The 24,236-nt window shown below is 36.6% G+C and overlaps 2 protein-coding genes across 4 annotated transcripts in view; one reads left to right on the plus strand and one right to left on the minus strand.

Annotated features, from left to right (window-relative positions):
* LOC120781862 (very long-chain specific acyl-CoA dehydrogenase, mitochondrial) overlaps positions 1-24,236 on the minus strand; it is a 54,516-nt gene that overhangs the window by 12,073 nt on the left and 18,207 nt on the right. For both annotated transcript variants that reach the window (XM_040114082.1, XM_040114083.1), the window contains exons 2-3: positions 12,634-12,841; positions 4,750-5,241 (exon numbers count right to left, since the gene is read on the minus strand). In XM_040114082.1, coding sequence (XP_039970016.1) covers positions 4,750-5,241; positions 12,634-12,841 — 700 coding nt within the window. The remainder of the gene's footprint in view (positions 1-4,749; positions 5,242-12,633; positions 12,842-24,236) is intronic.
* Positions 19,419-22,419, plus strand: LOC120781864. 2 transcript variants are annotated; one of them, XM_040114085.1, is made up of 7 exons: positions 19,419-19,740; positions 20,204-20,273; positions 20,343-20,402; positions 20,468-20,515; positions 20,608-20,888; positions 20,959-21,106; positions 21,188-22,419. In XM_040114085.1, the coding sequence occupies exons 1-7, from the start codon at positions 19,732-19,734 to the stop codon at positions 21,313-21,315; spliced, it is 744 nt and encodes a 247-aa protein (XP_039970019.1). In that variant the 5' UTR covers positions 19,419-19,731; the 3' UTR covers positions 21,316-22,419. The 2 variants fall into 2 exon arrangements, with proteins under 2 accessions (XP_039970019.1, XP_039970018.1); XM_040114084.1 differs by having other exon boundaries at positions 19,419-20,273.

The raw sequence follows: 24,236 nt of genomic DNA on the forward strand, positions 1-24,236 counted from the left end.
ACCAGCATCCGGTGGAGGTGGCAAAATTAAGCGCGTTTGTTAAGTCGCGGATAAGTAGTTAAGAATTTTCCGCGGAGTTCTGGATAATGCACAATAATTCGGCTAATCATCCAGACCAAACCATCAGTGTTAATGGCTGGAAATTTTCGCACAGTATTGAATTGGCGGATCCAGAATTCCACAAATGTAAAAAAGTTGACATCTTATTGGGTGCAGAAATATTTTTCGATCTTCTAGCTGTTGGCCAAATTAAAAATGGTCCTAATCAACCAACACTACAGAAAACCCTTTTAGGGTGGGTTGTATCTGGCAAATACGTTAGCAATTTAAGTGTCCTCCCAAATTACATAGCACATTATGCCAAGCTGAAGAAGACTTAACGTCAATAGATTCAGTAGTCCAAAACTTTTGGGCTCTAGAAGAATTGCCTGCAAAATAAAATTGCATCAAACTCACACTAGAGCAAAAAGTGTGTGAAATTTTTTTAATACTACTCAGGTATTGCCTTCAGGACGGCCCTTTAAAGCTGGCCGTAAGTTACTCGGTCACTCATATGAAACCGCAGTTCGGTGTATCTGGACTTTATGAATGAATATAGAGCTCTGGGTTACATGAGCCCAACGAACAATAAGATCCCGAGTGAGCCACACTACTTTATTCCACATCAATGCGTTTTAAGGCCCGAGAGCACTATAACCAAATTACGTTATATCTTTGATGCTTCGAGGCGATTTTCAACTCAAATAGCATTGAATAAACTTTTGATGGTAAGTACAAACATCCAAGAAAAGTTATACTCAACTCTTCTTCGTTTTCGCTTACATAAGAATGCACTAACAGAAGACAAAAATTGTCAGCTTATTGTGTGGAGAGAGCATCCTTCTGAGCAAATTCAAATTTTTCGTCTTAACACCGTAACGTCTATTTATCACAACACGGTGTTTGCAAATGCTCAGCGATGCTAATACAATTAAATATCCTCTTTTTTGAGTCTCTAGATCTTTTGAGAAGTGAGGTCATTCAAATATTAAACTCGGCTAGATTCAAGTTTTCAAACCACCCTAAATTTTTCGACAGTGATTGCACTGAAAAGTCATTAAGTTTCAATGGCAAAAATTCCACTATAACGTTAGGAATCCATTGGTTGCCGAAAGAGGGTTAGTTTCGATTTGTTTTAGATGACAATTTCAACGATCTGCGAGCTACTAAACGAAACATTCTATCAGTTTCTGCACGCCTTTTTGATCGTCTTGGATTACTAGGCCCACTAGTTATAAAAGCAAATATCTTATTGCAAGAGCTTTAGATCCAAAAACTAGATTGGGATGAGTTGATTCCATTGCGCCTTGACACTAGCTGGTAGAACTTTAAAGCCAACCTACTGCAGCTCTCATCAATAAGCATAATGAGGAATGCAACGTTGAGTTGAGTGCCATTTGCCAAATACATGGATTCGCCGACGCCTCACTAAGAGCGTATAGGTGCTGCATATACATACGAAGCCAATCTGCTAGTGGTACTAAATGTATGCTGCTTACTGCAAAGTCTAGAGTGGCTCCACTGAAGATCAAGTCTCTCTCGCGTTTCGAGCTGTCGCTAGCATATCTTCTTTCGAAATTATGGTCAAGAGTAGCGCCTATGTTGAGTCGACTTTTCGAAAATATTACATTTTGGACGCTGAAATCGTTTGACATTGGATTAAAACACATCCATCCTCACTACAAACCTTCTGCGCGAATAGAGTGTCCGAAATCCAAGAGTTGACTGACAAAGTACATTGACGGCATGTGCCAATGAAAAAAACTCTTGCGGATCAAGTGTCTCGCGATTGTAACGTGGTCGAATTGAGTAATTCGATATGGTTTAGCGGTCCACAGTTCCTCCTAGAAGACCCTGCATTATGGCTAATTAATAACCACTTCTAGCTCTCACCAGAAGACGAAGCATTAGAGAAGAAGAAAAATACATTTACACTAATTTCAACTGCTGAGAAAAATTCAATATTGGACCTTATTGAAAAATTCTCTTCTCATAAAAAATTGTCTGTGGTCCAACATTTTCGGATGTTATTCAAAAATTGCATAAAGGTACAACGCTACGGCAAACTTGCAAAAACTCAACCCGTTTTTGCATGAGTACTCGGATATCGCTGTCGTTCAAATTAATCCGAGTAGGAGGTCGCCTATTAAATGCACCTCTCCCATACGATGCCAAATTTCCGTTTTAATTAAATAAAAGTTCGCACTTCGTGATAACGTATTTACGGTTCCTGCATATTCGAAATCACCACGCTGGGGCTAAAGCGTTGGTTGCGCTTCTTCGAGAACGCACATGGCTAATTAATGCCCGAGAAGCTTGCAGTAGAACCATATATGTACATTGTTTTCATTGTTCGTTGTTGCGAGAGAAGGCAACTTGTTTGCTGCCTCAAGCAACAATTCTGGCGACAATGGTCCAAAGTATACCTGAAGGGCAAGACGGCAAGGTGCGAGTCGCAGAAGTAGCGATCAAGACGGACACAATTAAGCGTCCCATGCACAAACTGGCCTTGCTTCCAATGGAGGTTGAAGGAACCTGATCCTGTTAACCCTCATCGAGACCCTCGGGTCTGGCCAGCCATATTTTGTTTTTAAATGTTATTTAAATATATTTAGTGTAGCAAACGATTTGCGCTTCCAGATAACTTCCTAGAATTTTATTGTCTATTCAGAAAAAAAATTCAAGGATATCGTATCGAAAAGGACGAAAAAAGGATATTATAATATTACACCTTAATGCACCAATGGTGCTTGGCTAGACCCTATATATTTTGTATGAAAATATATGAACTTTGGTATGTTTCTATCACTTCGCATGGTTTATTTATCTGTTTTTATGTTCGTTACATGTCCAAATTGGTTTGTATGTTTATCTAGGTCAAATACTTTAGCCGCTAGAGCGTTTTAAAGGTTAAGAAAAATGTAATTTTTCTCAAAATGTTACCTTTTTAGTGAAAGCTATTGCCACGCCCCTGGTAGGGCTAGAGAGGAAAGCCCCAGGGGTGAACTAACTCACAAAATGGTTTTGATCCCCCCCGGCCCCATATCCCCTCAACTATAGTGAAACAAAAACAAACAAACGGGGACATGGTGAAAACCCATTTTCGCCTATTGCCACATTTAATAATACGAATTATACATTTCCTGAAAGCTCTTTAAATTACCTAACCGGTGCAATATATTTGACCCATCTAGGTCAAATACTTTAGCCGCTAGAGCGTTTTAAAAGGTTAAGAAAAAATGTATTTTTTCTCTAAATGTTACATTTCTTGTGAACGCTATTGCCACGCCAAGCGTGAACAAGGCAATCAATTTGAATTCAACCAAATCGAGAGGTATGAAATTTTAAAAATGTATCTATATTGTACATATATGAGCGTAAATATAACACATATTTCCATACAAATGTATGTAAACACCACTTGGCATAGCCAAGCACCATTGGTCTCGACTAAGTGTATCAGACCGTTGGTCTCGACCAGGGTTAAGGTGGCCGGTGTTGCGTCAAGCGACATATACATACTATATATATTTATACCTAAGACGCGAAATAATTAAATGAATTTGTAAAAATAGTGGAAATTTAATTTTAAAAATTAAGTTAAGAAACTTTATTATATATAAAATACTTACCCTAATAATGTCATTATAATACTAATCTATTACTTACCTTAACATAATCTAGTACAATGTTTAACGAAAGATAATTATACTTACCTCTTTGTACTACATACTGACATTACCACTAGTTTAAGCCGTTAGTTTAGGCTAAACGATTCCATAAAACGGAATAAAGAACTCTCTTTGAATTGAACCGTGAAACCGCATGCACGTGTTTTAATTTGTCGGCTATTTAATTTTACATCTTTAGAGACAGGCAATTTGGTGGTTTTTAATTTCTAATCGCGCATCCCAACTTAAAGTAACTTTTTGTGTCTCAAAAAAGCTTGAGATTTTTCAGATATGTATTATGTTTTATCAAAACACGGTATTGATATTCCAATGATCGAAATTGGTCGGAAATACTAAAGATATGAATAGTTGAAATAGAAATATGTTGGATGTATCTGAAATTATTTTTTGATACCCTACCTACTACACTCGTGTCTAGTTGAAATAATTCCTCATCTAACGTAAATAATATACAAAATTCGTGAATTTGGCAATGTTAAAATATTAGAATTGGTTTTTAATTTCAATATGTTCATGATAATCACGTGTTTGTAAGATCATAGAACTAGTTAAACTTTGTCATAAATTAATTAGTGATTTTGTCAATAGACAAAACTAAAGGTAAAAGCACAAAAACTTTTAAGCAGAATAAATACAACATTTGGTATAACACATCAGATAATATTTACGAGTCAATAAGTAAGGATGTGATACTCTTGAATACGTTTATACTCTTTAATTTAAATTTTTACTATCGCAACCTGTCGCACAAAGTATGTATAATAGTTTTATTCATTTATTTTGTTAATATCACATAAAAAATCTTTATTAGTTAAATACAGAATTACATACACACAAATGTATATCAAAATGATCAGGATGATAAAAAAAAAGGAAATTTAATACTGGAAACTTCCTACTTCACAAGTTATTTAAAACTCACCACATAATTATTATTGTATGAGTAACAAACAAAACTTATGAAATAACTTTTATTTTTTGAAGGTGTATTGAAAATCTATTTGATATTTGTACATACCTTATCTGTTTTTTCGCCAGTTGCCAGGTCGACTTGTTCTGTTTGTGCAAACACTGTCATTACGTCAGCAACGCCACCATTAGATATCCAGATCTTAGAACCGTTTAAAATAAAATAATTTCCATCATCACTTTTTACAGCCCGAGTACGTATGGAACCAGCATCAGATCCAGAGCTTGGTTCGGTAAGAGCGAATGCTGCGTACACTTTCTCTGTCGTTAACTTTGATAAGTATTTTTCTTTTTGTTGTTGTGTACCAAATAACAAGATTCCCTTGAAACCAATACTTTGGTGTGCACCTAGAGTAATTCCAACACTAAGATCGTTAGCACCCAAAATTTCACACAAACGGCCATATTGTGTATTGCCAAGTCCCAAGCCGCCATATTTCTCTGGAGCCTGAATGCCAAAAGCTCCAAGCTCCCACAATTTGTCCAGTACTGTATCATCAATCGATGAGTTTTCATCATTTCGTGTTGCACTGTTTATCTCCTAAAAGTAAATTGAATAAAATAATATTCATTAGTTTTAATATATGAGTTAATGATACTATGATATTAATATCGGTATTCTGCTTGTCACGATTGTCTCATGTATCATGTATAGTAGTATACTGTATCTGCCAGAATATCAAAATGAGACTCCTGACTAACTGAGTCACTAAATTACGATTGTGACAATTAGAGACATGAGACAATCGTGACAAGCAGAATTCCGATATAAGTGAAAAATTCATGTTTTGTGGATTAAGATGCGTTCGATATGGCAATGACGACAGCAATATTGCAAATTTTTCAAAATTATTATTGGCACTTGCACAGCATAACATACAACCGTCAATTTAGGCGCAATTTATGCAAAAAATCGGCTGCACTAAATTTCTGTCTGCACATTAGCAGAGTATCATTAATATAACTCGTAACTCGAACGCACCTAATTTCAGTCAATTTACCGAATCCATAGAAAGATGAACATCGGAAAAAATTTTCTCATAATCCTGATAATTTTATTTTAATAACGATATATCCATCTCGATTAGGGTTAATGATGTTTAATAAACTATTATATTATGTATGAATATAAAAACCGACGATAATTAAGGGGTTAGTAGGGTAATCTGGCCTGTTTTTTTGATTTTTTTTTTCATAGAACTTTTTTCACATATCATGAGGTATATAGTGGAGCGTATAAAAAAATTGTTTCGGAATTTTTTGATGACATCTGTCGGAGAAATGGCTGGGTGAATGATATGCGTTTTTTCACTGGCGGGCACGATTTCTGATGTTTGGAACATCTGAAACACAAAAAACCCAATTTATTCGTAAAAAGTACGTGAATTGTTATCGCCCCTACTAGAATCATGAAACAATTTTGATAAATAAAAAAGTAACTACCGTTTATTTCTCCCCATGCTTTTTTACATAATGTTTGTCATAACATTGTCAATAAATTATAAAATAGCTAGGCATTTTGTGAACATTTAAAAAAAAATGAAGCAAATCGGTCGAGTAGTTCGACCGGAATCATGTCCGCCAGTTTATAAAAGTGTGTGAAAAACGCGTTTAAAGCGCCAGGGGTGCACTCCGAGCGCTCCGAACGTCGAGCGGTATTATTTTTGGGCCTTTTTCGAAACGTTCCAATGTAAAGTGGGTTTCTACATTAATTCTAAGGTTATAAGGTAACAGAAAATGCACAAAAAAAATTTGAAAAAAGATTACCCTACTGATCCCTTAAAGTTCATTTGACAAGTTCTGTATTAGGTATGTAAAGCAGGTTCCCATTGTAGAACTCCTACGGACCATCGAACTCTAACCGTTACGGATTATTCGTAGGTAGTAGTATGACGTTTTAGGACCTGGGATTGTAGCCGTAGTATTCTACCACCTTAGTTTGTAGGGATGACATTCTACATTAATAGCTGGGAAGGTTATGCAAAGGTTGTCTTAATTTGGTCGGCTCTGAACGAATTCATCAATAAGATAACTTTGGGACAATGAAACGCGACTACCTTTTCGGAAGGTGGGTGCCAGCTCTGACTGCGGACCTTAAAACATGGAAACAAAAAAGGCGTTGGAGCAAATAGGTCGGAAGCAACCTCTTCGAAAACAAAAGTCATTACATTAGACGGAACCGCCTTCGGGTAAAGGCAATGTGAGAACACGGGTACCCCCCGAAAATAAAATCCTTTTTTATCATTTGGGGCTCTTGTCTTTACCCTGCCGAAAAGCTGATGTACTCGTACTTGGATCTCATCCTTAATAAAAAAAAATTGTCATGGAAACCTAATCTTCAGGAGAGGGTAAGGAAAACCCTGATTGGCCAAAATTGTTCTAAAGAAGCTATTAAGAAGCGGCAGGGTCTCCCACCAAAAGTTGTGTTTTGGGTGGGTAAGGTAGAGTCGTTGGAGAAGAGGCGCAGAGAGTTTTTTTTACAAATGGATTGAAGCCCAAGAGGAGTCAAGGAATACATTACCTCACTAGCACTAGTAAAAAGTTGCTCTATATTAAATTCCTCAGAGTGGAACAAAAAAGGTATATTTAACTGCTAGCTCTTAGCAAACCTAACATCGCTGCAATATTAGGTGTATCAGAAGTTGCGGGCACCACAACGGACAGACCTCTCGTCGAAGTGGAACTATTCATAACCTCACGAGTAATCAGTACATTTATTTTACCTAAGCCGTGGATATAATAATAAACAAAGCTACTTTAACCCATTCCGAAATATTTCATAGACACCAAGGCTTGATCTCTTTATTTAAGCTTACGATAGATAGTTCACATGTGTTATTGATATCCCATTCCCACAAAAATTGTAGTAAAACATTTTTTTTGCTAAATACGTTTTTACATTTAACCTAGTTCTCTTCAAGTATGCATATCGACAAAGTTTTAGGAATTAAGCACTAAAGCCAGAATTGATATAAGCAAATGACATGTGGAATTAATGAAAGGTAGGTTTAAAATTTTAACTTTTATTCTGTTAGCAATTATTCTATTACTACATCATTTATATCAGACCCTTTCATCACAATTAATTTTTTAATAATAACAGTTACCTACTGTCTGTCCTTGATAGTTACTATTACTGTAGCAATCTAGTTCATAAAATGACAAAAAAAAAACTCGACTCAAAATTATAATTCTACCAAATTTTGCTAAATCTAAAAGAATCAGAGTCAAAGCTCTATTATTACATAGGTTCTGGTGGAAAAAAAATATCTTTGTATTTTTATGTTTTCTAAAAACTCATAAACAATTGTTTTAATAACTTCCATGCAGCCAATTCAACAAAACTTGGGGCCGTTTTCTCAATAGCAGCAATCTGTCAGTTAAGTTCTGATAATCTTAACCAAAATTCTTTCTTTCGGTAAAGAACTCTTTTTTAACTAGAACTAATTGTTCTTTTCCCCCCGCGTGCAGGCTTACTGCTAGAACAAGCAGTAGCCCATCAGATCGATTTAAATGTGAAATAGGATACTACACTTCTAAACTAACGCGCGCGTATCCACCCTCCATTAAGGATTCTTGCTACTTGAATACTGGTTAATATTGGAGTTGTCACAAATAACTGAGTGCATTCCATAATCAAAATCAAATACATCAAACATAAATGATATACGATTGTGAATTGGTTCATAAAACAAAATAAGCTAAAAAGATTCACTTAAAGCACAGTTATTTCCTCAATGGGATTCATATTTTTAAGAAATTTTAAAATGCACAACTTTATGAGTTGCTCATATTTTCTTGTATAATTTAGTTGAATGTAGGAACAGAGTGTAATAGTTTTGTTCACCTAAAAACTGTTTGGAACAAATAAAACTAATCGAGATAGTCGAGTTCCGGATCTCTGATATCACGATTCAACTTGGTACACTTGTTCCATTGTGATAACGTGCGAAATCGAACTACCATCATGCCTACTTCTCATAAAATTGTATCTGATTCTTTCAACTTACAGTATACATACAATAAATAGTGAATTCAAAGTATACCTTCTGTTACCTAAAAATGTTGGAAATCGTGCTACAAATTATAAAACCATAAATTCTGAATACATAGACCTATAGACCTATTGCTAATTTTGGCACAATTCCGATTTCTTTGGCGCCGCGATTTGAAGGTACCGTTGGAAAGAGGAAGTCCTCCTGATTAAAAAATATATGAGGTTATAGGTACCGCAAACGCTTAGTTTAGGAGATATTCGACCTTAAAGTTCAAAAATTCGCAAAATTCGAACATTTCAAGTAGCTATTTTACCACGTTAAACACACTTTATTCACATTTTTCTCTTCAAATTAATTAAATTACACTATAATCTTTTAAATAAATCCACATTTTACACTTTTAGTAGGTTTTTTTATATAAAAAATCTTTATTTTAAAAATTACATTTTACACTCTTTTGAACCTCATTTGTTTACCAAAAATTACGAAGAAATGGAGCGCTGCCATCTGTCTGAAATTCCTCTTTTTCGCAAAAATTCCTATATTCATGCATATGGATATTTTCTTTTTTAAATTTATTAAGCAAATAAGTAATATTATATACATGTATTAGTAATATTATATAATAATATTATATACATTTGTATAAGTAATATTATATAATAATATTGCGTAATAAAGTGTAAGGTGTACAGTACAGTACAGTACGAAAACTCAAATTTTGTTTCAATATGAGTACATGATAACCGAAAAATATAACCACTTTATATCCGAAACTCATATTTTAAATATAATAATATATACATCGTCACTTAAAATACAAACCAGTGTATCATAAAAAATAAATGGAAATCGCTGACAGATATAATAACCAAAATGTATCAATTTCATAACGAAAACTTAAATTTTGTTTGAATATTGGATATAAAGTGGTTATATTTTTCGGTTATCATGCACTCATATTGAAACAAAATTTGAGTTTTGGGTTATTTTTTTAAAGCGCGGCCGAAGGCCGCCAATGCATAAAGGAGTACTTCGCGAAAGTACTTCAGTCACATAAATTACGTATTACACATATACTTATGTAGAAAGTATGTTTTTATGGTTAATATAGAAAAAAGAATCACGCGATAAAACAAACAAAGAAAAATTGTTAAAAATCCTACATATTTACTGTTTAAGATGTGGCAAGGCTCGTTTTCCTCATAATTGTAAACAATCTAACCTTTTCAACGATGAGTGTGCTAAGTGATTTTTAAATTACAAAATTTAGCTTAAAAATTGAAAAATAAATGTGAAATGAGAGCTTATTTCAAAGCTTAGAGTGTGTATTTAAATATACAAAGTAAAAAATGTGAAAAAATTTTGTGAAACATAGAGAAATATTATGTTTTCTTAGTGCAAATTTTTGAACTTTTAATCGTGAATATTTTAAAAAATATTAGTAATTTTTACATTATTTTTGGATATTCCTCCTCTGGAGGAGCTCCCCTATCCGTAGATACCCCATTTATACGGAAATTCGTTTTTTTTTACCCCTCCGCCAAAGTAATCGGAATCGTGCCCTAATTTTATACCAAAGTATATGTAGATTTCTGTTAGTTTGTTAGATTAGTGAAATTCGGAGAAAATATATTCCTGATAAATGTGTCTTAAGTTTAAAAATGTCCCATATACTTAAAATAGAGATTTTCAAACTACCAGTTCCCCTCTATATCGATCAATATGTGAAGCATCTTAATAAAAGTGAATTGTTCTCGTAATGCCAGAAATACATATACATATAAAATCGGGTTACTATTACGGCATATATGTACTTAATATAAACATTTCAAACTTCCGATTGACTTTATACCGTATATATAGGTAATAAGGAGAATTAAGTAAACGTATAATACTGAAAATACTAGAATTAAATACAAAATCTGTTGACAAATAACTCCATCTCCTATATACTCTGTAGACTTTATACCGAATACCAGTATATCGGCCAATAGATAGAAACTTGTTATCGAGTGAACTTGAGTAATGACATCAATCTAGTCCTCCTAATACTAATATACACCATATACATAATTATTATCGATGTTGCACTTGACTTTAAACTATTTATGATGGTCAATATGTGTGATACTTAATGAGATGAAGTAGCCATTTTTCCTAGTCCTAGCGCGGTCGGGCGCTAAAAATTAGTGAAATCATACACTGATATACACGTGGTATACTACAACCCATTTCCTTACTATAATTATTTCCCATTTTCTGGTCGATTTTTTTATAATATAAACAATATGAAGAAGTTCGAATACCAATTACCCGCCTGAAAAACAATAAAGCGGCGGAGGCCAATGGATTGCTGGCCGAGCTGTTCAAACACGGCGGCGAAGAACTGACAAGGAGCATGCATCAGCTTCTTTGTAAAATATGGTCGGACGAAAGCATGCCCAACGACTCGAATTTAAGTGTGCTATGCCCAATCCATAAAAAAGGAGACCCCACAATCTGCGCCAACTACCGTGGGATAAGCCTCCTCAACATCGCGTATAAGGTTCTATCGAGCGTATTGTGTGAAAGATTAAATCTACAAACTAATTGGCAAGACGAAATATCTCTAGTCATTAAACAAAAAGTCGTCGCACTCGCGTCTCGGCTCTCACGTCACTATTGACAGTCATAACTTTTAAGTTGCAGATAATTTCGTCTATTTAGGAACCAGTACTAGTACAGTGCAACAACAAAACAACGAACAAAAACAAAACTCTATAAGTCACTCATTATTCTCGTCCTGCTATATGGTGCAGAGGCTTGGACGATGACAACAACTGATGAGTCGACGTTGCGAGTTTTCGAGAGAAAGGTTCTGCGAAAGATTTATAGCAGAAACAGTCAAAAACGCTACTCTCTTCCTTCCTTTTCCTTCCTTAGCGAGCAAAATGTGTTAAAAGTTGAGCCCGTGGTAAAAACGCAGAAATCAGCCATCTTTGTTTGTTTTCATTTGAACAATGTTGCCATTGCTCAATACGCATATATAGTTTTGTACACATCTATGTTTTCAATTACAATTTTTTATAATGTAAAATATCAAAACTGAAAACAAACTATTAAAAATAGTTTATATATTTATAAATAATAGCATTCGACTCTGATTTTGAGTTATTTTAAGAAAATTTCAAACATATAGAAGACAACATTTATAATTACTACAGTATATCGAGATTGGCAACCCTGCGATGTGAGAGAGCAATCAGCTGACACGTTTCCACGGCAAAAATCCAAAAATCCTACGGCATCCTACGACAAAGAGAGAAGGGAGTAGCGTTTTTCACTGTTCACTTACATTGCGCGCCCATAAGATAGGTCGTATATGCTAGCACGGGCCACGAGTCTGAGTTTTTCACCTGCTATTATGATCCCTTGCGCGTTGGCCACGGCAAATATCGCATTCGATGGAACGATGAGCTGTATGAGACATTGTAAAAAGTTCAGCAAATTAAAAGAAAGCGGCTACGATGGCTAGGTCATGTTGTCCGAATGGACGAAAACACTCCAGCTCTGAAAATATTCGACGCAGTACCCGCCGGGGGAAGCAGAGGAAGAGGAAGACCTCCACTCCGTTGGAAAGACCAGGTGAAGAAGGACCTGGCTTCGCTTTGAGGTTCCAATTGGCGCCACGTAGCGAAAATAAGAAACGACTGGTGCGCTGTTGTTAACTCGGTTATAATCGCGAAAGCGGTGTCTACGGCAGTAAAGAAGAAGAACCAATATATTAAATTTACACATTTTGGTCGATTTTATACCACTTAATAGAATTGTGCTCATTAACTTTTGCTTATCTTATGAATGAAAAAATATTTTTAAATTGTGTAAAATAAGAAAGTAATATTTACTTTAACGAAAATGCCTTATCATGCAGCAAAGATTTATACTGTACTTACGGTAAAAAATTTTTCAAATGGATCAACTAAACTCAAAATTAGTTCTTTTTCATCTGCCACCAAGACGTCAGGGTATGGGAAAACTTCCGCTGAATGCATTTTTCCACGAAAAATATTCATCATAAATGACGAACTATTTTTTAATTGTGAACTTTTGGTATCACTCTTCATATCCTTCAAATCCATATTAGTTTGAGCCGAAAAATATCTGCAGATATAATTTCCAAAATGATTTAAATGATTATTATTATTTATGAAATAAGCAATTTAAGATTTACTATTTACTATGAGCAAAGTTTAGTAAGAATTTGTTAATACAGGGTTTGTCCGGAAAGTTATAGGACTGAGTCGATTTATACAAAATTTATTGAACCAATAGTTATAATTCTTTAAAAACTTTCAAAATAGGCTCCTTCTGCGTCGATGCAGCACTGCCAGCACGATTTCCAAGCGTCACGGAGGGCATTCTCCCGTCTCGCTTCCCTCCTCAGCTTTGTTTCTCTCCATTGCGACACGGCACTCTTCATCGTACCAGCTGTTTTTTTTTTTGCATTTTCTGAAAATCGCCGGTGTCGTTTGCAACTGTACGTAAAGAGCTGGAAATTCCGTCCCACAGTTCTCTTATACCGAGTTGGTGACAAGTGCTCTCAGAGAGCAGGAGTGCAAGCCGAGTATAAATCGTTCGGCTGCCTGTTGTGACTGAAGCTGCTAGTGTTTGTTGACGTGCGTTTTTTGCTGCACAAAGGCGGGTACGTGCTTTGGGTGACACAAGAGAGTGGTCCGAGTCAATGTTAGGACCTCGGAGACGTGTCTGCCATCTACCACAATATGATCGTTCTGGTTGGTGGCTTTTCGATCTATGCTGAAATCTAGTAATACAGTTAACCATATTTCGGGCTCCGGCGAAGTCAATCAGCTTCAACCCATTTTGGGTATGTTTCAACATGGAGGCTGAATCAACCGATCGTTGTGCCCAAGATATATTCTTTGCCCATGTTGATGTTAAAGTCGCCAAGCGCGATTTTGATATAGTGGCGGGGGCAGCTCTAATAGGTGCGCTTCAAGCGCACATAAATGACAGTCTTTCTCCCACCACGAATTTCACACTGAATTTGCGCTACTTTATATGGTCACTGTAGAAAATTCCACAAAGACCAATTTTTCTTAGGTCCAAATGATCTTTCAAAATGGTTTTCATTGATCCTACTGATATTCCAAGCATGCCAGTAAGATCTCTGACTGTTAATCATCGATTATCAAGCACCAATTCTATTATTTTATTGACCTGTTGATTATCAGTTGACACTTGCTCGTGACAAACAAACGTTCAGAAATTTTATCGTAAAAATGTACTTCAGTCAAGCGCATACTAAACACTAACGAGTTTTTGCGCGATATTTAAATTTAAAAGTCTTACTATTTTTGACCACAGTAGTATATACAGTATTCCAACAAAGTCTAGATATGGAATAGAAGAAAACACATTTGACAGATACCACTAAAAATTTGGACCATTTTATACCATGTTCCGATCAAAAACTTAGATTAGATTACATTCTAAGTCTAATCTAAGATGTCCTCGTAAAAACAAAGGCTGACATCACCGCCGTCCAAGAAATGCGATGGACGGGACAAGGACAGAGACGAGTAGGTCCTTGTGACATTTACTACAGTGGCCATATAAAGGAGCGCAAGTTTGGTGTTGGATTCGTGGTAGGAGAGAGACTCCGTCGCCGAGTACTATCAGTCACTGCGGTGAATGAAAGTCTGGCCACAATCCGCATCAAAGCGAGGTTCTTCAACATATCGCTAATTTGCGCCCACGCCCCGACGGAAGAGAAGGACGATGTGACCAAAGATACCTTCTATGAGTGCTTGGAGCGCACTTATGAAGGCTGCCCCCGCCACGATGTCAAAATCGTGTTTGGCGACTTTAACGCCAGGGTGGGCAAAGAAGGTATCTTTGGCACTACGGTCGTTAAATTCAGCCTCCACGACGAAACATCCCCAAATGAGTTGAGGCTGATTGACTTCGCCGTTGCCCGAAATATGGTTATCTGTACTACTAGATTCCAGCATAAGAAAATTCATCAAGCTACCTGGCTGTCTCCGGATCGAAAAACTACCAACCAGATCGATCATGTTGTGATAGACGGAAGACACGTCTCCAGTGTTTTAGATGTGCGTGCGCTCCGAGGTCCTAACATCGACTCGCACCACTATCTCGTTGCAGCTAAGATTCGCACCCGCCTCTGTGCAGCAAAAAACGCGCGCAACCAAACACAAGGAAGGTTCGACGTCGAGAAGCTGCAATCACAACAGACAGCCGAACGATTTTCTACTCGGCTTGCACTCCTGCTCTCTGAGAGCACTCATCAACAACTCGGTATAAAGGAACTGTGGGACGGCATTTCAAATTCCTTACGTACATTGGCTTTCGGAAAGTGCAAAAGAACAGCTGGTACGACGAGGAGTGCCATGTCGCAGCGGAGAGAAAACAGGCTGCCTACCTTGCAACGTTACGATCGACCACTACACGTGCGGGATGGGATAGATACCGAGAGTTGAAGAGGGAAGCGAGACGCATTTGTAGACAGAAGAAGAGAGACGCCGAAATGCGTGAGTATGAAGAGCTTGATAAGCTGGCCGACAGGGGTAATGCTCGAAAATTCTACGAAAAAATGCGGCGGCTTACAGAAGGTTTCAAGACCGGAGCATACTCTTGTAGAACCCCCAAAGGTGATCTAGTCACTGATGCCCAGAGCATACTTAAATTATGGAGGGAACACTTCTCCAGCCTGCTGAATGGCAGTGAACGCACAACGCCAGGAAAAGGCGAACCCGATTCCCCAATCGATGACGATGGAACAGACGTTCCTTTGCCCGACCATGAAGAAGTTCGAAATGCAATTACCCGCCTGAAGAACAACAAAGCGGCGGGGGCCGATGGATTGCCGGCCGAGCTGTTCAAACACGGCGGCGAAGAACTGATAAGGAGCATGCATCAGCTTCTTTGTAAAATATGGTCGGACGAGAGCATGCCCAACGATTGGAATTTAAGTGTGCTATGCCCAATCCATAAAAAAGGAGACCCCACAATCTGCGCCAACTACCGTGGGATTAGCCTCCTCAACATCGCATATAAGGTTCTATCGAGCGTATTGTGTGAAAGATTAAAGCCCACCGTCAGCAAACTGGTTGGAGTTTATCAGCGTGGCGTTAGACCAGGAAAATCAACAACCGACCAGATATTCACCATGCGCCAAATCTTGGAAAAGACCCGTGAAAGGAGAATCGACACACACCACCTCTTCGTCGATTTCAAAGCTGCTTTCGACAGCACGAAAAGGAGCTGCCTTTATGCCGCGATGTCTGAATTTGGTATCCCCGCAAAACTAATACGGCTGTGTAAACTGACGTTGAACAACACGAAAAGCTCCGTCAGGATCGGGAAGGATCTCTCCGAGCCGTTCGTTACCAAACGAGGTTTCAAACAAGGCGACTCCCTATCGTGCGACTTCTTCAACCTGCTCCTGGAGAAAATAGTTCGAGCTGCAGAACTAAACAGAGAAGGTACCATCTTCTATAAGAGTGTACAGCTGCTGACGTATGCCGACGATATTGATATCATCGGCCTCAATACCCGCGCCGTTAGTTCTGCTTTCTCTAGGCTGGACAAGGAAGCACATAAAATGGGTCTGGTAGTGAACGAGGGCAAAACGAAATATCTCCTGTCATCAAACAAACAGTCGTCGCACTCGCGACTTGGCTCTCACGTCACTGTTGACAGTCATAACTTTGAAGTTGTAGATAATTTCGTCTATTTAGGAACCAGCATTAACACCACTAATAATGACAGCCTGGAAATCCAACGCAGGATTGCTCTTGCCAACAGGTGCTACTTCGGACTGAGTAGTCAATTGAAAAGTAAAGTCCTCTCTCGACGCACAAAAGCTAAACTCTATAAGTCGCTCATAATTCCCGTCCTGCTATATGGTGCAGAGGCTTGGGCGATGACAGCAACCGATGAGTCGACGTTACGAGTTTTCGAGAGAAAAATTCTGCGAAAGATATATGGTCCTTTGCGCATTAGCAACGGCGAATATCGCATTCGATGGAACGATGAGCTGTACGAGATATACGACGACATTGACATAGTTCAGCGAATTAAAAGACAGCGGCTGCGCTGGCTAGGTCATGTTGTCCGGATGGATGAAAACACTCCAGCTCTGAAAGTATTCGACGCAGTACCCCCCCGGGGGAAGCAGAGGAAGAGGAAGACCTCCACTCCGTTGGAAGGACCAAGTGGAGAAGGACCTGGCTTCGCTTGGAATATCCAATTGGCGCCACGCAGCGAAAAGAAGAAACGACTGGCGCGCTGTTGTTAACTCGGCTATAATCGCGTAAGCGGTGTCTACGCCAATTAAGAAGAAGAATATATTCGCTAAACTATACCGTTCTCACTGCCATTGGAAATTTGTAAAACAGCTGTTTTTGAAATTAGAAAATTCAAATTCTTTCATATTTATTAAAAAGAAAACATTGTAATATCTTAAATCTTTATGAAAATATTGCTTTAAATATTTCACATTCAATGGAAATAATTGGTGCATTTTTTGATTTGGGAAGTCGATTCCAGATTAATTCAGATGCTTTGCTTTTAATTTTTCTTGTTTACATTCTTTCTCTTTGTAGTGGGTAAATATGTGATAAATTCCACACGAAGATTTCGAGTAGATAGCTAAAATCTCTTCGGTGACAGCCTTACCCGAACGTTACACAAGCTGATCACATAGTTTTGTAAACAAATGCCATGTCATTGTCCATCCTTGCATACTGAATATTTCGTTACATTCTTGAATTGATATCAAAAGTTTTATTGGCAGTTTCCATGACGATGGAATCTTGAAACAATTGTTGATTATCAAATTGCTGGCAGCCTATGTCAGGGCTTTTTTAACCAATTTTAACAAGTAGTCTGTATTATCAACTTGAAAGCAAGTTCTTGATCATATAACTGCCGAGTAAATCACGTGATTAAATGTCGGTTGGAACACTTAGCTTTAGTAAGTAACCTTACACATTGACCGATATATAAAGGTTACCGAAAGTTTGAAAAACTTATATCAGAAGAAAAGTCAGACATAGAGTTATACATCAGACAGCAGAGGAGACGGTAGTGAACTAGTATAGTGAAAACACACAAAGCATAACAGCTTAGCAAGGCCATAGGCACACACATACATATGTTCGCATATACTCCCTGCAAAAAATTGTGCGACTAATCTCTAAAGAGAGTATTCCGGGACTAGTCTCGATGTGGAACAATTGAGTATTAATTAGTCTCAAACGGGTATAATTGGAGATCAATTAGTCTCAATTAATCCCTATCGGGTACTATTGGGAAAAAAGTTAGAATTTTGGCAAAAATACTTTCATAAATTTCAAAGCAAAGTTACTGAATTTCCTTCCATTCAATTATCATAACCTATTACATTTAAAAAAAACCATAAGTAATGAATTTCGTACATGTCTTTGCACTAGCAAGAGGCGGTGTACAAAAACATTGAAACTTTTTACAAACTGAAAAATTTTTATAAGAAATTGTAATCAGAACGAAAGATAATTGAACTATCTCCATTTTCATATGCGTTAACATTGTATATTTTTAAACATGCTTATAAAACAAAGCCCATGCTAACAACATTTTGTATTTCGACATGTACTTTTGACTTGCATAAAACAATAAATATAGCCTTGAAGCATTTACAAAATAAATGAATTTTTTTTTAATTCATTATGGATTAGAAGATAATTAAACTATCTTTCTTTTAGTATACATTAACATTAACAATTTCCAAACATTTTTATGAAAAATAGCTTTTTCTAACAGAATTTTATATTTCAATCATGTACGTATTTGACTTAAGAGCGGCATTCAAATGTAGACTTCCGTGATGATACTTGGTTTTTAATAAAATCTGGATCTGTAAAAGCATTGATAATAGATTCAAGAGCAACAATATAATCCACCAATAAATGCTTACTTAAAAAAACCAACATACCTTATTATCAAATCCCCTGCAGAACGTTCCAGACTCTGATAAAATAACCAACTGTTGCGCCGGCTATCACATCTGTTGGTTGCTTATGTGATTAGACGTAGAACAAAACAGTTGCATGCTGCAATAATTCATAATATAATTAATTTATTGTGAGATTTACACAACTATATTTCAATAAAAACTTACCAATTGCTTCATTTGGTTGTTTATCTGCACTTCTGCGACTATGTTTACATTTAAATACAGTGTTGTTAAGTTAGGGAAATTTCCCTTTTTTTGTGCTACTTACAAACAAAGGGGAAATTTCATCGATGTACTTTTTCTTAAATATCGTCGAGCTAAATGATATAACCTAAAAGATAAATATTTAAGACGTTTGGAGATTTGATTTTAATACCTACATTTCGATTCGAAGTGAAATTTAGGTTATAATGATTAATAACCTGATGTTAGAAACAATTAATATGCAAGAGAATATTTTCGCTATACACGAAATCTCAATCTTTGTACTTTTTGTATCACTTATGGTTCAAAGAAATGATTATTTATAATAGCTTTTTCTTCAATAAGAAGATACAATACTGCTTTAAGTAAAAGCCTGGATATTAGGCATGCTGTCAATTATTCTCTAAGCATAGACCTTTGTTTCTGCAAATATTTAGTAAGCTGTAGATCTGAGCAAAGCTTGTATTTTATAAGCATATTATCATTTTTAACAATTATTGATTTGGATTTAAAACCACTCAAGCCAATTCATTTTGAAAATTGTGAGCCTTTTCAACCTAAGCTCGAAAATGTCTTACGTAGTTAACAAATAAATGTATGTATCGAGATAGTTCCAAGGCAGTACTATCGATAATATTTCCCGTATAATCGGTAATGTGCGGCCACTAGTTTTGCAACAGATGATTTTTAAAAAGTTAGAAGTGCGAAAAGTGAAAATTGAAAATCTGTTTGGCTAAATCAACATTATTAAAACAAATAAAAGAAAAAAGGAGTAGCAGCAAAGTGAGAAAAGGAGTTTTTGTACAAGATGAGTAAGGTAAGCAAGCGTCACCTAAGGAGAATAATAAGTAGGGAAAGAAAAAAGAATCGTAAAAAGTTAAGACTAGGTAGAAATTACGCTGTGTCGACCGTGTCCACTGCTAGGATTGCTGGAAATGTAGAGGAGGTTCTACCATATGTGCCAAGTCGCTCAGTGGAAGTCCCATTTCAGCAGAAATTGAAAATGTGGTCAATTCGTAATAAAATAAGCCACAAAAGCCTTTCTGAACTGCTTGCACTTCTTGCAGCAGAAAATATTAAAGTACCTAAAAGTGCACAATCTCTATTAAGAAATAAGCCCCAGTTAATGGTGCAAAATATGAGCCCGGGACTTTTTTGTAATTTTGGCATTAAGGCGCAGCTATATAAAATTGGGGAAAAATTGCTTGATTATAACACCATAATTGCAGATATTCATTTTTTTTATGGAAACAATTACTAATTTTTCTTTTTTTCTTGAGCATTTCAAAAAATATGGAGCACCAAATCCCAAAACGTCGACCACAGCAATTCCAATGAAAAAGGCAAGATGTAGGTATTCATCATTTAACAATTATAATCCGTAATTCATAAAAACTTAAAACAAACTTTGCTTTACAGATGGCATTGACACTGCCCACCTTGGACAAAACATTAGTGTATCCAGTGAATGCACTATAGGTGAAGACATCTTCGAAAATGTATTTAGAAAACTACTATTACACTTAAAATGCCTTAATTTTTAGAATCACGTGGGATCAGCGTTTCAACGTCGGCCACTAAATATACCAATGGTAAATTCTTTTAGTAATAGTAAATTTGAATTTGTATGTTCGTCTATGATTCGATAATCTGTACTCTGGAGCATTTAAATTTATTGTTTTAGAATCCAACCAAGGCGTGTTTGAAGTTGTTTGCTGCAGCCACTGCAACACGTTTGAAAAGCAGTTACAGGATATTGGCAAAAAATTAGACGACCTGCAATTGATAGTCGAAGCACAGAATACTGCTATAATGGATGCAATAGCGGTCCAAAAGGTGGCGACTGAGCAATTGATTCGCCAAGAATCAAAAAATGCACCCATCACAAAATATTTCCCAATAAGTGACGTCCCAGAAATGCATCAGTTGGAGGAAAAAATTACCCATACTAACAGAGATGTATATGTAAGTTAATTTGATATATAGATTTATATCATAGCTCAGTTTACAAATATTATTTAAACATATTTTATAGGAATCTGCGATGTCTGCTATATTATGCAACAATCTCAGAAATATAAGGCTGCTGTTAAATAAGGACGTCATAGCGTCAATAAACGTGGATGGTTCACATGGAAAGATAAGCTTAAAATCTTTCCCAAATTTTTATGCTTCATTGACTGGTAAGATAAATATTCCATACCATTGTTTTACACATATGTATGTTTTTATTTCAAGTTAAATTAAATCTTCTTTTCATTTAGGAGCCATTGCCAAATTACCATTTAAGGGATTGTCGCCGGAGGAAGCGCTGCGCAAAGCCATTGCTTTCGAAAAAGCTAAATGCTTTAAGAAAGCTTATCGACAAAAAAAGAAGAATTCTGCATCTTAAACTACTACCCCTCTAATTGTTTTTTTTTTTTTTTAATATAAAACTGCAATAGTACAAAGTTGTAGTATTTCAGACTTTAAATTCTGACTTCTTATTTCTGGACTGAATTTTTCTTTTTTATAAAATTATTTAAAAAATGTGATTTATAAAACTCGTAAAGAAACCAGAACGAATATTTATTTTAAAATTTTCGCAGCTAAAAACTCACAAGAAATATTCTCCTAAAAGTTTGTAGCCCATTTTATTTCGTTTTTTTTTCTTAAAGAATAAATTTTGTTCATGCGTTATATGAAAGCAAGAAATCAACGCGAACTTTTTGAGTGGAGTACAAAACTGCGTAAACGATTTTTTTAAGGTACATTTTTTTAAATTTTGATGATAATTTCTTTCATGAGTTTTGCAAAAATTTTGATTTGTCAGATTTATGTTAGAGAAGCTGTATTTAAAGTGTTTAAAGTCAATTAAATAAAAATACATATTTTAAAACGAAGGCTTCGGATAAAATTTATCTTAATTGTTAAAGGGATTTTAGAGGTTTTATAACAACTGGTCTCATTCTGCTACCATTGCGACCTACAAAGCGACTAGTCCCTTTTTATACCCATTTGGGTATAAATGGGTACAATTAGTCTCTTCATAGGACATGCTCGAACAAAAGGGAACAGTTCAGTCCATACAAAGAGATGTAAAGTGGGATTAGTCGCATGTTCCTTTGCGACTAATCCCGGACACATCCCGGACTAGTCGCATTTTTTGCAGGGCTTGTATAGCTATGAACAATACACACAAACAGTGCAGTGAATATTAAAGTGAAGTGAAACAGTGGAAACAAAACATTGCAATCCGCGTTGTGACCAAACTTCAACTCAGCAATGACTTTACCTAACCCTTCATTCCTGAACAAGGGTGAGCTTACCGCTCTTGCTCAATCCCTTCGTTAATACCTGCTCTCAATAGAGGAGTGCCTCCGACTCCCCGAACGCCGACGACGCTACCACCTCCTCCTCTCCCGAAAATGAACATAATTGACGACTTCCTGTCATCATCCTCATCCGACGAAGGCGAGGACCTCGCGCCCCTTAACCCTGGTCGAGACCAACGGTCTGATACACTTAGTCGAGACCAATGGTGCTTGGCAATGCACCTCTGAACTACCTGAAAAAGAAAAATGAAACTCGTATGCGGCTTTTAAAATGAAATACAACGCATTCCTTTTCGTTGATTTTTTGATTTATTTAGGAGCATATGAATTATTTTTGAGCGATTTTTCAACTGATTTTATGATGATGGGTCCTGAATAAAAAAAAAACATATGTAATCAATTTTCGAATGCTGTTGACAAACTGGATTTGAACATTTAGAACAGAAAAATTGAGTTTTACGACGCAATTTATCGCTTTCTTGCAAACAAAGTCTGCAATCTCTCCTTCCTTTGAGTGTGTCAGCACCTTTTGATGTTGAAGCTACTAATCGTGATGGGATGTTGAGTGAACGACCGAAAAAGGATTCAAAAGCCAAACGACAAGATAGATGTTTGATGACATTGGGATTGTTCATACGATTTTCGATATTGGGCGTTGCCAATGTTCTCGATAAATTGTAAAGTGCGTCGTGCATCCTTTTTATCTAGATGGTCGATTTCTATGCAAACTAGGAAAGCAGCCAATCCCATCACATCCAACAAGTTGCAAAAAAAGGCAAATGTCCATCGTTTCGTTGGCCGTTTTGTAGTGTAATGGGTAACCATCTGATCCATCCAGTCAACGCCGGCCTTTGTTGAATTATAAAATAAAATTGCTTCCGGTTTTTTGGCTTCACCTTCACAATCCTTTGTGTAGTGTAGGGTTGAAATCAAATTGACTGCCTTGTTCTTTTTCGGAACATAGCTACAAATCACTTCACGCTCTCCTCCTTTTTTCCCGTGTACAATATACCTTGCAATGGGTATTTTGGTTGTGAGTCACATGCCCACCAGATTTTCACACCCTATTTGGCTGGTTTTGATGGTATGAATTGCGTAAACTTTGTCTTGCCACGATACGGAAACACTTGCTCATCAATCGTTACATTTTCTTACGGCTCACAGTTTCTGTCGAGGTTTTCATTTAAAAAATTCCATATATCGCGAATTGCGGCAGCCTTATCAGATTGTAGTCGGAATGAACGTGTGCGGCCATCATCGAAACGGATATATCGCGTCAATAACTTGAATCGTTTGAGTGGCATCGCCGCTTGAAAGATGGGAAAAGCATCTGTTTGCCACAAAAGTGGTGTAAACTGCATATTATTGTACGTTACACCAGAAGCAATAAGAGTGCTAGTGAAATTCACCCAAACTTTAGGTTTTGAGGTTAGATTTTCTGCATGCAATATTGCAAATTGGTCTCTTCCATAACGATTTGTTTGACTGATGATAATGAACGAAATATTGGTAGTAAAAAACTGTTTGAATACCCCAATGGGAACAGAGTTTTGTTGCTTCGGTCCAGGCCTAAAGCGCATAATATTGTGTGCACGAGTACGAATTGCTTCATTAGAGTCTTTTTTCCATTCTGCTCCATCTTTACCGTGGTAAGAAGTTTCAGTAGCAGCTGGTGTTTCACGCTATTCTTCTTCTACACCTTCGATTACTTTCTCTTCGTCGCTATCTAATATTTCATTCGGCTCGATTTCGACTTCATTTTCAATATCCGATACATCTTCAAATGGCACATAATCGACATCTCTATCATCGTTATCGCTTTCGAATGGATCCACTTCTTCACGCACAACATCATTACTTTCATTTTGAATGTCATTTACCAATGCTGATGTTAAGCGATCATAAAAATCTGCACTGATGTTTCTAGAACGTAATCGTGTATTATACACATATTCCACTTCATCACTCATTATTATAACCAAAGCGAACAGAATAATAA

The sequence above is a fragment of the Bactrocera tryoni genome, unplaced genomic scaffold, assembly GCF_016617805.1.
Source record: "Bactrocera tryoni isolate S06 unplaced genomic scaffold, CSIRO_BtryS06_freeze2 scaffold_7, whole genome shotgun sequence".
In the NCBI taxonomy this organism is placed as follows: domain Eukaryota; kingdom Metazoa; phylum Arthropoda; class Insecta; order Diptera; family Tephritidae; genus Bactrocera; species Bactrocera tryoni.

Coding starts and splice junctions, on each gene's coding strand:
- LOC120781864 (XM_040114084.1), top strand. CDS start 20,168: ATGGAAACAATTACTAATTTTTCTTTTTTTCTTGAGCATTTCAAAAAA. Junction 20,403..20,467: donor ATCCAGTGAATGCACTATAG/GTGAAGACATCT, acceptor CTTAATTTTTAG/AATCACGTGGGATCAGCGTT. Junction 21,107..21,187: donor TTTTTATGCTTCATTGACTG/GTAAGATAAATA, acceptor CTTTTCATTTAG/GAGCCATTGCCAAATTACCA.